This window comes from Chiloscyllium punctatum, chromosome 26 (assembly GCF_047496795.1).
Source record: "Chiloscyllium punctatum isolate Juve2018m chromosome 26, sChiPun1.3, whole genome shotgun sequence".
Lineage (NCBI taxonomy): Eukaryota > Metazoa > Chordata > Chondrichthyes > Orectolobiformes > Hemiscylliidae > Chiloscyllium > Chiloscyllium punctatum.
The window spans coordinates 25,137,675-25,153,174 of NC_092764.1; the positions used below are offsets into that span (position 1 = coordinate 25,137,675).

Sequence of the window (15,500 nt, forward strand, 5' to 3'; positions counted from 1 at the left end):
TACTTCACAGATAAACCTTCTTAACAGAGAAGAGCAAACTGGGGGGGTTTGGACAGTTCCTTGAATTGACAGATATTTAACTGGTACTAAAGGCCCCCAGTAAACTGTAGGGTTTAAGGGCCTGATATTTCATCATTCTATCTAAAGCAGTAAGAAGATAATTAGTAAGGTTTTATGAAAGTGGAAAAAAGGGTACAAATTCTTAATTAAGAATAACAGAACAAACGCCTACCACATTGTAACGCTCCAGCATCTTTTCCGTGACTGGGTAGCGCAGTTTCATTTTCCGATATAATGGGTGTTTCTTATGATAATTGATAAGCTCCACCAGGCTGTCAAACTCTGCTGAGGTCCCCAGTATGTACTTTCCTTCTTCATAGTTAATGCGGCAATGTTTAACCTTACTTTCAGCTCTGGAGAAGACCACAATTTTAAAATGTAGTTTGGATTCTCTTCACAGTGTCAAGTATATACTTATTTTAAATCAGATTTATCAGTGGTTTGTAATCTTACCTAAAGGTAATGGCATATGAATTAGGTTCATCTCGTTTTCGAACCAAAAAGGCTCCATCTCTAGGTATCCTCATCAGCATGTCCTCCGCTTCTCCTCGACTTAGATTTTTATAGTACCATCTGAAATGATCACAAATGGAATATATGGTCAGATTATACGGTCAGCAACAAAAAAGCAACACTCACAACCTGACCTCAGAACAAGCTGGCTACATTCAAAAGTATTAATTTTCCCCATTCCAGCTCCAGGGGTTTTGTGGCATCTGGCAAGTGATGTCATCAAGCAGACTGCTGAGCCAATCATAATGAAGAATTTTCATCATCAAAAAAAAATGCACAGTTGTATCTCACATTTTCATCACTTTAAAACCAAGTAAAGATTGGGACATATATATGATATTAAAGCAGAAGATAAAATGTCAAATAAATGCTTTTTTAAAAGTATACTTATTGATCATGCTATTAATTCATATTATATCAAAACATAATTACAGAATTTATGTCATGGAATGGAAGGAAGAAGCTCTACACCTGTGAATGTATCTTCAAGGCCAAAAGCATTGCACAGTAGTGATTATGATTTAATATGTCATTAAAAGTTCCATCCTACCTCACTCAACAAGGCTTCAATTTCACCTCATTCAATAAAGCAAAAGAAATTTCAACATTTTTTCACAGCAAGGATAGGATGTAATAGGTTGACGTTTATATTAAATCGTTGATTCTGAGGTGATTGCAATGCACAATTTGCAAAGACAGTAGAGGTACACTATGGAGTAAGGTATCGCTGGTTGCATCTTCCAGTTTTCTGGAAGTTGCTGTCAGTTTTCACACCCACAAATGCTGACAGCTTCACCATCGTAACTTCTGCAAATTCCAGGTCAACGTTCTATTCACAAGTCTGTGACGTTCAAATGAGATCTGTATTGAAACAGGTTGACCAATTGCAAGTTTCACTCAGTCAGTTTTTGGAACTTCAATTTTAATTGCTAGGGTATGGAATGCACTGTCAGAATTTGGTTGAAGGCAGGTTCAGTTGCAGCATTAAATGTTTTATTTTTGCTATTTAGGGCTATGGCAAAATGGCGAATGATTGGCACGAGATAATAAAGCTGTACTAGATAAGAGGGCAGGACAGTGCAGGGCCAAGAGGCCTCCATCTGCACTGTAATAATTCTGTGATTCTATGATTTGATAATTGAATAGAAAATGTCTGATTTTGACACTCTTACTATGAAACGAGACACTAGTTACACGTACAACTGAACGTTTTTCATCTTTCATCTAGTTCTGAATTGAAGGATTTTCTGCATAAATTTGATTAGGCTCAATGTTGGCATTTGCACATCTATTTTAAATAGTCACATCGGTATTGACCTGACCAAAATTGGCCAGCATATGTTCAAGTCTCATCAAAGTGATGCAATGAAAATCTTCTCTGGTGCTGTGACAGTTTTTTGAAGAAGTGAATTCTGGGTAATCCAAGATGGAGGACGGGAAAAATTTCTGGCTGTAAGAGCTGCTCCTTTTTTTGAGGTATTTTAGGTGTTGGATGTAATTTCCTCGAATTCCAGGAGCTGTTTTATATGCTGTTGCATTGTTTTGGAACTTTGGAAAAACAACAGTCAAACAAAGGAAGCATATGGTGAGGACTGTGCAGGAGAGAGAGAGAAGAGAGAAGACAGTCGGAGCGCATCTGGGAAAATTAACAAACAGTGAAATTCACAACCAATCTTGGAGGAACTGTTGGGCGAAGTCCACAGCACAGAATCAGATAAGTTAATTGTTGTTTTAAGTCTGTCCAAGAGAAAGGCTGCAGTAGTGACTATAGTGGATTCTTTCTTGATTATATGTTTTTGGAGATAAGTCGCTTGGTTAAACTTAAAATATAAGCCATAGCTATTAATTTAACCTGGGGCAATGTTCGTAGAGGGATAAGATGGTCTGCAGATTGTGAAGGATCAAAAATGGCCTTTAGCAGAGTGATATGTGCTTCTTGTCAGATGTGGGAGTTTAAAGAGAGTTTAAGGGTTACTGCGGATTCTATCTGCCATAAATGCTGTTGGATGTGAATCTTATCAGATCGAGTGGATCGGTTGGAGAGACAGATAGAAGCAATGAGGAATTTACAACAGCAACAGTATGTGATGGATGGCAGTTATAGGGAGGGGGGAAAGTCTCAGATGCAGTCACGTAGATTAACTCCAGGAAGGGTGAGAGAGGCCGGCACCTAGGGCAGGAGTCTTTTGTGGATATACCTATTTCAAACAGGTATGCTGTGTTGGAAAATGTAGAGGGTGATGGATTCTCAGGGGAATGTAGCAAGAACAGCCAAGTTTCTGGTATTGAGACTGGCTCTAATGCAATGAGAGGTACATCGGCTTCCAAGAGATCAATTGTGTTTGGGGATTCTGTAGTCCGAGGTACAGACAGACATTTCTGTGGCCAGCACAGAAAAAGCAGAATGGTGTGTTGTTTCCCTGCTGCCAGGATCAAGGATGTCTCAGAGAGGTTGCAGAATGTTCTCGCGGGGGAGCGGGGCCAGCAGAAGGTCATTGTCCACATTGGAACCAACGACATTGGAAGGGAAAAGGTTGAGACTTTGAAGGGCGATTATAGAGAGTTAGGCAGAAATTTAAAAAGGAGGTCCTCAAGGGTAGTAATATCTGGATTACTCCCAGTGCTATGAGCTAGTGAGGGCAGGAATAGGAAGATAGAGCAGATGAATGCATGGCTGAGGAGCTGGTGTATGGGAGAAGGATTCACATTTTTGGATCATTGGAATATCTTTTGGGGTAGGAGTGACCTGTACAAGAACGACAGATTGCACCTAAATTGGAAGGGGACTAATGTACTCGCAGGGAAATTTGCTAGAACTGCTTGGGAGGCTTTAAACTAGTAAGGTGGGGGGGACCCAGGGAGATAGTGAGGAAAGAGATTGATCTGAGACGGGTACAGCTGAGAACAGAAGGGAGTCAAACAGTCAGGGCAGGTGGGGAGAAGATAGGACTAATAAATTAAACTGCATTTATTTCAATGCAAGGGGCCTAACAGGGAAGGCTGATGATCTCAGGGGATGGTTAGGAACATGGGACTGGGATATCATAGCAATTACAGAAACATGGCTCAGGGATGGGCAGGACTGGCAGCTGAATGTTCCAGGATAGGACCCAGGGAGATAGTGAGGAAAGAGATTGATCTGAGACGGGTACAGCTGAGAACAGAAGGGAGTCAAACAGTCAGGGCAGGTGGGGAGAAGATAGGACTAATAAATTAAACTGCATTTATTTCAATGCAAGGGGCCTAACAGGGAAGGCTGATGATCTCAGGGGATGGTTAGGAACATGGGACTGGGATATCATAGCAATTACAGAAACATGGCTCAGGGATGGGCAGGACTGGCAGCTGAATGTTCCAGGATACAAATGCTACAGGAAGGATAGAAAGGGAGGCAAGAGAGGAGGGGGAGTGGTATTTTTGATAAGGGATAGCATTACAGCTGTGCTGAGGGAGGATATTCCCGAAAATACATCCAGGGAAGTTATTTGGGTGGAACTGAGAAATAAGAAAGGGATGATCACCTTAATGGGATTGTATTATAGACCCCCCAATAGGCAGAGGGAAATTGAGAAACAAATTTGTAAGGAGATCTCAGCTAACTGTAAGAATAATAAGGTAGTTATGATAGGGGATTTTAACTTTCCAAACATAGACTGGGACTGCCATAGTGTTAAAGGTTTAAATGGAGAGGAATCTCTTAAGTGTGTATAAGACAATTTTCTGATTCAGTATGTAGATGTGCCTACTAGAGAAGGTGCAAAACTTGACCTACTCTTCGGAAATAAGGCAGGGCAGGTGACTGAGGTGTCAGTGGGGGAACACTTTGGGGCCAGTGACCATAATTGAATTAGATTTAAAATAGTGATGGAAAAGGATAGACCAGATCTAAAAGTTGAAGTCCCAAATTGGAGAAAGGTCAATTTTGACGGTATTAGGCAAGAACTTTCAAAAGCTGACTGGGGCAGATGTTCGCAGGTAAAGAGACGGCTGGAAAATGGGAAGCCTTCAGAAATGAGATAACATGAATCCAGAGAAAGTATATTCCTGTCAGGGTGAAAGAGAAGGCTGGTAACTACAGGGAATGCTGGATGACTAAAGAAATTGAGGGTTTGGTTAAGAAAAAGAAGGAAGCATATGTCAGGTATAGACAGGATAGATCGAGTGAATCCTTAGAAGAGTATAAAGAAAGTAGGAGTATACTTAAGAGGGAAATCTGGAGGGCAAAACAGGGACATGAGATAGCTTTGGCAAATAGAATTAAGGAGAATCCAAAGGGTTTTTACAAATATATTAAGGACAAAAGGGTAACTAGGGAGAGAATAAGGCCCCTCAAAGATCAGCAAGGCGGCCTTTGTGTGGAATCACAGAAAATGGGGGAGATACTAAATGAATATTTTGCAGCAGTATTTACTGTGGAAAAGGATATGGAAGATATAGACTGTAGGGAAATAGATGGTGACATCTTGCAATATGTCCAAATTACAGAGGAGTCTTGAAACAGTTAAATGTGGATAAATCCCCAGGACCTGATCAGGTGTACCTGTGGGAAGCTCGAGAAGTGATTGCTGGGCCTCTTGCTGAGATATGTGTATCATCGATAGTCACAGGTGAGGTGCTGGAAGACTGTAGCTCAGATCCTCCAACTCTGGTAACATCCTTGTAAATCTTTTCTGAAACGTGGCAAACGTGGTGTCACTGTTTAAGAAGGGCGGTAAAGACAAGCCAGGAAACTATAGACCAGTGAGCCTGACCTCGGTGGTGGGCAAGTTGTTGGAGGGAATCCTGAGGGACAGAATGTACATGTATTTGGAAAGGCAAGGACTGATTAGGGATAGTCAACATGGCTTTGTGTGTGGGAATTCATGTCTCACAAACTGATTGAGTTTTTTAAAGAAGTAACAAAGAAGATTAATGAGGGCAGAGCAGTAGATGTGATCTATATGGACTTCAGTAAGGCGTTCAACAAGGTTCCCCAGGAGAGACTGATTAGCAAGGTTAGATCTCATGGAATACAGAGATAACTAGCCATTTGGATACAGATCTGGCCCAAAGGTAGAAGACAGAGAGTGGTGGTGGAGGGTTGTTTTTCAGATTGGAGACCTGTGACCAGTGGAGTGCCACAAGGATCGGTGCTGTGCCCTCTATCTTTTGTCATTTACATAAATGATTTGGATGCGAGCATAAGAGGTACAGTTAGTAAGTTTGCAGATGACACCAAAATTGGAGGTGCAGTGGACAGCGAAGAGGGTTACCTCAGATTACAACAGGACCTGGACCAGATGGGCCAATAGGCTGAGAAGCGGGAGATGGAGTTTAAATCAGATAAATGAGAGGTGATGCATTTTGGCAAAGCAAATCTTAGCAGGATTTATACACTTAATGGCAAGGTTCTAGTGAGTGTTGCTGAACAAAGAGACCTTGGAGTGCAGGTTCATAGCTCCTTGAAAGTGGAGTCGCAGGTGGATAGGACAGTGAAGAAGGCATTTGGTATGCTTTCCTTTTATTGGTCAGAGTATTGAGTACAGGAGTTGGGAGGTCATGTTGCGGCTGTACAGGGCATCGGTTAGGCCACTGGTGGAATATTGCATGCAATTCTGGTCTCCTTTCTATCGGAAAGATGTTGTGAATCTTGAAAGGGTTCAGCAAAGATTTACAAGGATGTTACCAGAGTTGGAGGATCTGAGCTACAGGGAGAGGCTGAACAGGCTGGGGCTGTTTTCCCTGGAGCATCGGAGGCTGAGGAGCGACCTTATAGAGGTTTACAAAATTATGAGGGGCATGGATAGGATAAATAGGCAAAGTCTTTTCCCTGGGGTTGGGGAGTCCAAAACTAGAGGGCATAGGTTTAGGGTGAGAGGGGAAAGATATAAAAGAGACCTAAGGGGCAACTTTTTCACACAGAGGGTGGTACGTGTATGGAATGAGCTGCCAGAGGAGGTGGTGGAGGCTGGTACAATTGCAACATTTAAGAGGCATTTGGATGGGTATATGAATAGGAAGGGTTTGGAGGGATATGGGCCGGGTGCTGGCAGATGGGACTTGATTGGGTTGGGATATCTGGTCGGCATGGACAGGTTGGACCGAAGGGTCTGTTTCCATGCTGTACATCTCTATGACTCTGACTCTACTCAGAACACCCAAGGCTTAATGTCAGGTCATCAAAAGTCTCTAGAAAAGGTCTGTCTGAAATTTGGGAATAAATTAGCGATTAAAAGTGAAATAATGTGGATGCTGCAAATGTGGAAAAATCACAGATGACGCTGGACAAACTCAGCATGTCTGGCAGCATCTGTGGAGAGAGTTTCATTGTAAAGCAGAGTCATGCTGGACTTGAGACATTAACTCTGCATTCTCACCACAGATGCTGCCAACCCTGCTGAGTTTCTCCAATATTCTCTGCGTTTGTACTAAATTAGTGATCTTGCTTATAAAGGCTACAGGGAGGCTTCTTGGAGACATGTGATTTTTGTTTTTCATTTATAGATTGCTATGTTCATAGAGAAAGACTTTATAGACAATTTCAACGCGTCCCTCAACTCAGGAATCAGTCACATCAGATTTTCCTTGTGACTGCTCCAGAAATGCAGCCCATGTTGTTGGAAAATAACTAAGTGGTGTTTTTCTCCATTCATGTGATGCTTACATTGATGGCACAAGTTTCTAACTTACTCTTGCGATTCATGAGGATTTGGGCTCGGTACTGCTTCAGTTAAACGTAATTCAAATTCACTGCATCGTAAAGGTGCATTCTGATAGTGTTGAACGAGATCATATACGTTGTTGAAAGTTAAATTATCAGTCAAGAAATACTTATTGCTCTCTCCGTCTGTGCAAGAACGAATGCGACAGTGCTGGACTCTTCCATTTCTCCTGTTTAGATGAACGTAAAGAGAAAGTTAGAACATGCTATGAGGCTCTAATTTAAATTCAATCTTGTTATAGCTCATGCAATTTTATCTATGAATATTCCTTCTTCCATGTTTTCAGAGCCTCTGTGCATTATTTAGTAAATAACAGGGCAGCTAGGTTTTGTCAACTCTAGCACTGTTCTGATAAGATCTTCTTGGAGCTACACATGCATCAGGTGACTTGTGCTTTTATTGTACCTATCTTTTCAGCAGGATTTAAGCTCCGTTCACCACCTTCAAAAGACAACCGGCAGTCCCTATCTCACCACATATCCAGAATAAAGCTGAAGTCCTGAAAGTGAATATGTGTGATACAATGCTAAAGTGATCCAGTGATAAAGAAAGAAGTTGTGTTTCTATGTTCACCTTTCACAAGCTCAGCATGTCCGAAAGTGCTTCACAGTCAACAAAGTATTTTTTTTAAGTTGTTACCAATTCAATGTAAAAAAAAATGCAGTTGCACTGTCTGAGTCTGATTTACTTTGAGATAAATCTACATTCTACCTTACATCATTAACCCTGATAAGGGGATTAACTTTTTCAAGCCTTTTCCAATGTATCATTTTCCACAGACTTTCTTGCTACTGTATTGTATTCCAAACCTCTGAGAAGTTGCTGACACCTGCTGGCAACTTTATGGTATGTCATCTTAAATTCAGCAGAATTTGGACAATGAAGAGCACCACATTAAAGTTTGGTGTCCTTTTCAACCAACGCCTGCATGTGCAGTACTAGTCTGATATGCGCCTGATCTTCAAAGTTAAGCATTCACAGGTCCCAGCTAGTACATGGATGGAAGGCTGCTTGGGAATACCAATACAGTTGGCTAGGACTCTTGTGGTGCAGTGGTAGTGTCCGTGCCTCTGAACCAGGAGGCCCACCTATTCTGGAAGTTAATAACCTCTCCAAACAAGTTGGTTAGAAAATATGCACATTTGCCTTCCAGTAGGGCATATAAGTTTTCAGCAGATGGAACCTTGGCTAATATTTTCTTTCCCCCGTCAATAAAATTCATCACCGGAGATGAAAATTTAAAGGGTAATAAAACGAATGGCTCCTGCAGCCTTGCACATCTTAAACATTTGCACAAATTCATAGCTAAATTGAATGTTTCAATTGGTTTCATTCGTTTAACTAAGGTCAAATCTGAACAATTTTATGTCATGATCTCTCAGTTGTCTGTATCTCAATTTCAGACTTCTACAATTTGCAGGTTTGCTTCTTGTCTCTTCCCATTTTACTGGGTGCTGTACAAAACGTTATTGCACAAGGTAAGATCATATGGGTTTAAGGGTAAATCAGCAGCTTGGATAAAGAATTGGTTTACCAACCGAACACAGTGAGCCACGAGGAATTGATGTAACTAGTGGAGTGCTACAGGATTCAGGCCTTGGATTCCAATTATTTGTAATCTATTCTAATGAATTGGACATGGAGGTAGAAAGTACTATAGCCAAATTTTCAGATGATACAAAAATAAGTGGAAAAGTAAGATGCATATGAAGAAATAAGAAATTTGCAAATTGGTAAGGATTGGTTGGGTGAATAGGCCAAAATGTGGCAGATAAAATTTAATATGGATAAGTGCACGGTTATCCATTTTGGTTGGTGGAAAGAAAGGCAACTTATTATCTACATGGAAAGAAACTTTAACATGCTTTGGTGCAGAGGGATCTGGGTGTCCCTGTGCATGAATCATAGAAAACCACAATGCTGGTAATAAAGAACGCAAATGAAATTTTGGCATTCATCGCTCAAAAAATACAGTATCAAAATGCTAAGTATTGTTGTAACGGTACAAGGCATTAGTCAAAATCGCATCTGGAGTATTGTATATAATTTTGGTCAACTGACTTGAGGAAGTTGTATTGGAGGAAGTTCAATGGAGCTTAACTAGATTAATTCCAGAGATGGAGGGAGATTGAGCAGTTTTGACCTATACTCTGTGAAGTTCAGAAGAATAAGGTGAAATCTAATGGAGGTATACAAGATGCGAAAGAGAGTTGACAAAGGAGACATGGAAAAGATGTTTCTAAATGTGGGGCAATCTTAGAACAAGGGATTATAGTTTTAGGATAAGGGGTAGCCGATTTAAAACAGAGATGAGGGGATATTAATTCTCTCAAAGGGTCATTAATTGGTGGAATTCATTCCCCAGAGTGCAGTGGATGCCAGGACATTGAGTAAATCTAAAGAGGAGATAGGCAGAGTTTTAATTCAAAATGGGTTAAAAGTTATGGAGAGTAGGCAGAAAAGTGGAATTGAGGCTGAGATGAGATCAGCCATGATCGTGGAGAAGGCTTGAGGAGCTCAATTCCCTATTCTTGCTCGTAGCACTTACAATTCCCAACCACAATCATTATATTATTTATCAAATACATACATTTTAAATTTTTAATTATTTTCCAGGGAGATGTTTATTTTGTGCTTCATTCAGACCAAAATCAAGGGCCAGCAACATGTGAAACATATGTGCATTTTGAAACATTATGATATCTGTTTAAAGCTGGGCAGATGTCAGCCAGCAAGTCAATTCATATCCTGGCTTCTATTTTGGATGTTGGAGATATATGTTGACCAAAAAATTTCAATACAGACCAGATACATTTTTAACAAATCAGGGAATCTTGAATCAGGTAAAAACCTGCATTGCTTGAATCCAGTTTGGGGTTTGTATTTTATGTTGGTGACATTTTATCACTTGTTTTCGTGTGTCGTTGGAACGTACTTTTTTCTTGTTTGGAATAGTACGTAAATTTTCCCAGGATTTGATATCAGATGTCAAAATAATCTCCAAGTCTAAAGCTTAGTGATCATTTCAAAAACAGAGGAATTGAGTGTCCAAACATTAATGTGATAATGACTGTAATGAAGTGAAATAAACATACATAATTTACAATGATTTGCTTGCTGTCTCTTCTCATTTTCTGTTTTACACATTTTGGTCAGTCCTTACGAAATCTTGTACTCTTTTCTGGGTTGCAAAAGAATCCTTATTAACTATTGCAGCTTGATCATACTGACATTAACTTGACAGTCTCCAGCTTTTATCTATTCCAGACCCAGGACTCTGGCAACTTGTTGGTGTAATGATGCATGCTGATAGTTTAAGGGCTTTTTGTTCTTTTGTAATCCAGTGTACCTGACAGACATTTGCTAGTCATTTCATAGTTTATTGCAATGATTTCAATCAGAATGCTGGTATAGAACTGGGGTACAGCCATGATTTAGCATTTATTTCATCCTTCATTTTAAAAAATATTTTACTTTATCTTGTTTTCCGAACATCAGTAATTCACGAACCATTTTTAATATCAGATTTTAAACATAATCTCCATTAAATAATAAAAGGGTTAATTAAAAAGTAGAATATCAGTACCAAAATGACAACGTGAAATCTCCAGGGAATGTGTCACTCTCACGGACCAAGAAAGTTCCATCTCTTCCTCCTGTTTCCATACAAAACTCCTGGAGCAGCTTCTCCGCCCTCTGTCTGCCGTCTTTCCCCATTTTCCCATGAAACCATTTCTCATTAAAATGACGATCCATGCTATTTAATGCCTAAATAAAACAGTTTTCATTATCGTTCCCACAGATACAGTGTTACAATGAAGTGGCAATTGTATTGTGAAGGGAGTGCAAAGCAGAAGTGGAAGGGATGTCAAAGATTTGGAAAGAATTCAGAGAGAGAGACTGAAAAGGATGCAAGGAGTTACCAAAACCAGCACAAAGACTGAAGGTCTTCTAGTTTAATAGAAGAATTCAACATTTTGAAGGATTTTGATGAAGTGAATAAGGAGAAATGATTTCCCACTGATCGAAGGCTATTTAAGAGGAGGAGAGAGATTTAAGGTAATGTCAAACAAACCAAAGGAAACTGAAAGAGAATTTTCATTTTTATGCAGTATGATTTTTTTTACTACTGGAATGCAGTGTCTGAAAGGAAGCAGATTTGATAACCAATTTGAAGAAGGAAATATACTGGAAAGGAAGAAAATTACAGGGATGTGAGAGAATACCCAGGGCATTGATAATCATTAGATACTTCTTTTAAAGAACCAGAAGGCTTCCTCTTGTTCTGTATGGCAAATCCACAAGCGTGGTGATGTGCAGGTTCGCAGTAGCAAGCACAGTATAATGGTAAAGTGAAGAATGAGAATGTCAAAGACAAGCATGGTTTTGTATTTAGGGACGAAACACACAAAAGCCAGGCAGCAAGATTGAATAAAACATTAGGGTTCCATTGGAATATTACATACCCCATTTTGAATGGATATAAAAGTATTTTGTAAAAGTGCTTTTGACCAGCATTGACTTGATGGGCCAATGGGTCTCTTTCTGTGCTGTAGACCTTTATAACTCGATAATGCTACAGCATAAAGTGACCAAGTGTAATTTGTTACAGTCAAAATGGGGAATTTCAGAATTTGGCTGTTGTTCACCAGAGTTGTGGAAGTTAAAGGACGATGCGAAGAGATCATCAAGACCATGATAAAGTAACCAATGATAGATTGCTTATAATGACTAGTGTACTAGTAATGAAATGGCACAAACTTGTGATAATCATCCAAAAAATATCAACAGAAGTTAGAAAATAGTTCTCAGTAGAGGGTGGGTAGAGGTGGAAATAGATAAATGACATGTTGTGTGATCCTAATTGATAACTGGAGTTCACTTAAGACTGATTTAATGCTGTCACTGAACACTGCATTTTTAAGTTCATTAATAGTCAACAAGAGGAGGCTCATTTTTTCAATGCTCCACACTGTTCTCTAAAAGAGAAGAGCATGAAGATCAGCAAATGGAAAAAAGAGGGGACCACCTTACTCCATGGTCCTGTGTGTGTGTGTGTGTGCGCGTGTGTCTCCTTCCACCGGATACTTCCAAAGATGTACAGCTTAGGTAGATTGACCATTAAACTGTCCTGTATTGCCCAGGGATGCACAGGCTGGCAGGGGCTTAGCCATGGTTAAATGCAGGGTTATGGGGATAGGGTGGAGGTCCGGGTCTTAGTGAGATACTCATTGGAGGGTTTTTTTAGATTAGATTAGATTACTTACAGTGTGGAAACAGGCCCTTCGGCCCAACGAGTCCACACCGCCCCGCCGAAGCGCAACCCACTCATACCCCTACATCTACCCCTTACGGACAATTTAGCATGGCCAATTCACCTGCCCTGCACATCTTTGGACTGTGGGAGGAAACCGGAGCACCCGGAGGAAACCCACGCAGACACGGGGAGAATGTGCAAACTCCACACAGTCAGTCGCCTGAGGCAGGAATTGAACCCGGGTCTCTGGCACTGTGAGGCAGCAGTGCTAACCACTGTGCCACCGTGCAGTGGGTCTGCACTATATGGATTCTATGACGTGATGCTCATTTCACTTCCTCTGTCAGAGGATAGTCTCCTAATGAAATGCTTCAATCATTTTGAGATGGTCCTTTTTAGTAAACACTTGACTCACCTATGAATAACATAAGGAAAGACAATATTTAATATTAATATTGGTACTGGTTCAGTATTAATAGCAATCCTATACATAAATTCTGTCTCTGCAGCAGAGATCACCAAACCCTCTGATGTAATACTCTGGTGCTGTCTTGTGGCAGAGGCAAAAAGTGAAAGCAAATTATTTCTCTTAAATATAAATAGAGATCGTCAAGATGTGATATCACCAGAGCACAGAGCTTCTGACATGGAAACTAAAGTTAGAAACTTGACTACAATTGTGCTTTGGCTTTTGAAGTAGAGTGCATTTCCAACTCTCACTACATTATTTGGAGGACATGGAGGAGACAAAGAGAAATTGTGTGTGCAGATTTTCTTTTACCTTCTTGATTACACATTGAAAGACTAAAATGAAACCTGATGAATGCTGAGGGAGAGAAGAAAGGAACAATAGGAGAGAAGATGGAAGAAAGCAAAATATGAAGAGTGGTACCTGGTTTCTTGTTCTAGAAAATTCATCATCTTCATCTGTTGAATCTGCAAAATAAAGCTTTCCATCTACTATCACACAATAGTGCTTGTACCAGGCCTGCAAAAGAAATCAAAATGCATGATAATTATACAACCATTTTTTATCAATAATACACAGCAAATATGTAAAACTGCACCAAATCTGTTATATACTTGATATTTTAAAAGGGTATTAAAATCAGAAGCTAGAAATGCAAGCACTTTGCACAGATCTGTCAAGAAAGGTTTTGTGTATGCATAACATTTTTAATAGATACAATTCACGAAAAGCAAATCTTATGAATGGGCCCTTGTATTTCTATGTATCCTAACATAGAACATTAGGAAATATGTATAGATCTTATATAAGCTCATTGATAAAGATTCAATTTATGTCCTTATTTAAATTGGTCAGCTATATACAAATCAGATCAGTTTGCAAAGGATTTGATGTTGTTTAAATGAATTATTGGCATGGCACGGTAGCTCAGTGGCTAGCATTGCTACCTTACAGCGTCAGGGACCCAGGTTCAATGCCAGCCATGGGTGACTGTGTGGAGTTTCCACATTCTCCCCATGTCTGCGTGGGCTGCCTCCCATAATCCAAAAATGTGCAGATTAAGTGAATCGGCCATTCTGAAGTGCCCATAGTGTTCTGAGATGTGAAGGCATTAGTGAAGGCATAGGGGAATGAGTCTGGGTGGGTTACTCTTCAGAGGGTTGTTGTGGACTTGTTGGGCTGAAGGGCCTGTTTCCACACTGTAGGTATTCTATGATATTTTCAGAGATTTCCTCACATATGGCATTTGGTTAAAGTTAACAAACTTCTGACTTAGCACCTTACAGTTACGATAAACGGTGCATCATTTATATATATTAATCAAATACTTGGAAATCAGCTTTCAAAATAGGTGCAGGTGAATGTTGGCTACTCCTGGGACTTTTTTGTTGAAAAACACAATGTCAAAGAGACCTTATGAAATGGTAACCTAAGTTCAGCATTTGTCAGAAAGCAGGTGACTGCAGAATGCTGAGTTAAGAAAAATATGTTAACATTGGTGGATTTACAACAGGTAGGACAAGCATTCAGGCTTAGTTGTCAGCTTAGAGGAACTTAGGACTGAGCTTTTTTTAAATTCTGCTCATAAAAAAACTTGAGTTGAGATTAAAAGCAGGATTAGTTTCTCTCCTAGGAGAAATTTGGGGCGACTTAGGGAACCAATTATCTCAGTGGAAGGGTTTAATTTGTTAAGCTTCCAAACTAGGAATGTTTGGTGAGAAATTTGCAGGTGAGAAAGTTTAAGCTCTCAAACATGGGAAAAGTTCATGCCAACAGACTCATTGAATTGTCTTCACAGGTCATGGTAAACAAACTACAAGGAGTCATTTAGGTAGAAACTTAAAGAATTGAGATATGGGTATAATGGATAGTGTTGGAAAATAGATTGAAATTTTGTTTTGTTGTCTGTTTTAAGATCATCTGAACTGCCTCCTATAGTTTGCTAGCTTTTTCTTTCATGTAATAAAGTTCTGTTCAGTTGTAAAAGAAAGTCTGCACCTTCGTTTGAATGTGTTTCAGTGACCAACCACCGTATTAACTAACTAAACAAAAAAAAAGTTCTATCAAGTCTGACTTGTCCATTTGTGCCATCATAGGACAGAACTAGTATTTCAATGCATCTTTTAAACCTTAATCTTAAAGAAAATGTTAGCCATGTATCCCATATAAGACATAAGAAATGGTTATAAATACTGATACATATGATTTTACCAGATCAATTGGATCCAGGAGATAAAGAAACCCAGATTTCTTTTCAAATTCCTTGAAGGATGTGTAAACAGTAGACGTATAATTCTCTTGCTGAGATTCCAATTTTTTGTGCTGTAAACAGTGACAGAAGTTTCAGAATAATAAACAGAATGACAAGTCGGTAACTAGCTGCAACACACTACAATTTCTAAGTGACACTAGTCATTAGGAGGTAACCTCTCTACAACAGATGGTGGATGGGATAATAAAAAAGAGAAATCAATAGAAATTATAAAGTAAATTAAAATAT

At 39.7% G+C, this 15,500-nt stretch overlaps 1 protein-coding gene across 2 annotated transcripts in view; it reads right to left on the minus strand.

Moving 5' to 3' along the window:
* plcg2 (phospholipase C, gamma 2) overlaps positions 1 to 15,500 on the minus strand; it is a 209,309-nt gene that overhangs the window by 36,021 nt on the left and 157,788 nt on the right. For both annotated transcript variants that reach the window (XM_072595954.1, XM_072595953.1), the window contains exons 14-19: positions 15,212 to 15,322; positions 13,424 to 13,519; positions 10,861 to 11,042; positions 7,243 to 7,443; positions 514 to 633; positions 233 to 413 (exon numbers count right to left, since the gene is read on the minus strand). In XM_072595954.1, the coding sequence (XP_072452055.1) occupies positions 233 to 413; positions 514 to 633; positions 7,243 to 7,443; positions 10,861 to 11,042; positions 13,424 to 13,519; positions 15,212 to 15,322 (891 nt within the window). The remainder of the gene's footprint in view (positions 1 to 232; positions 414 to 513; positions 634 to 7,242; positions 7,444 to 10,860; positions 11,043 to 13,423; positions 13,520 to 15,211; positions 15,323 to 15,500) is intronic.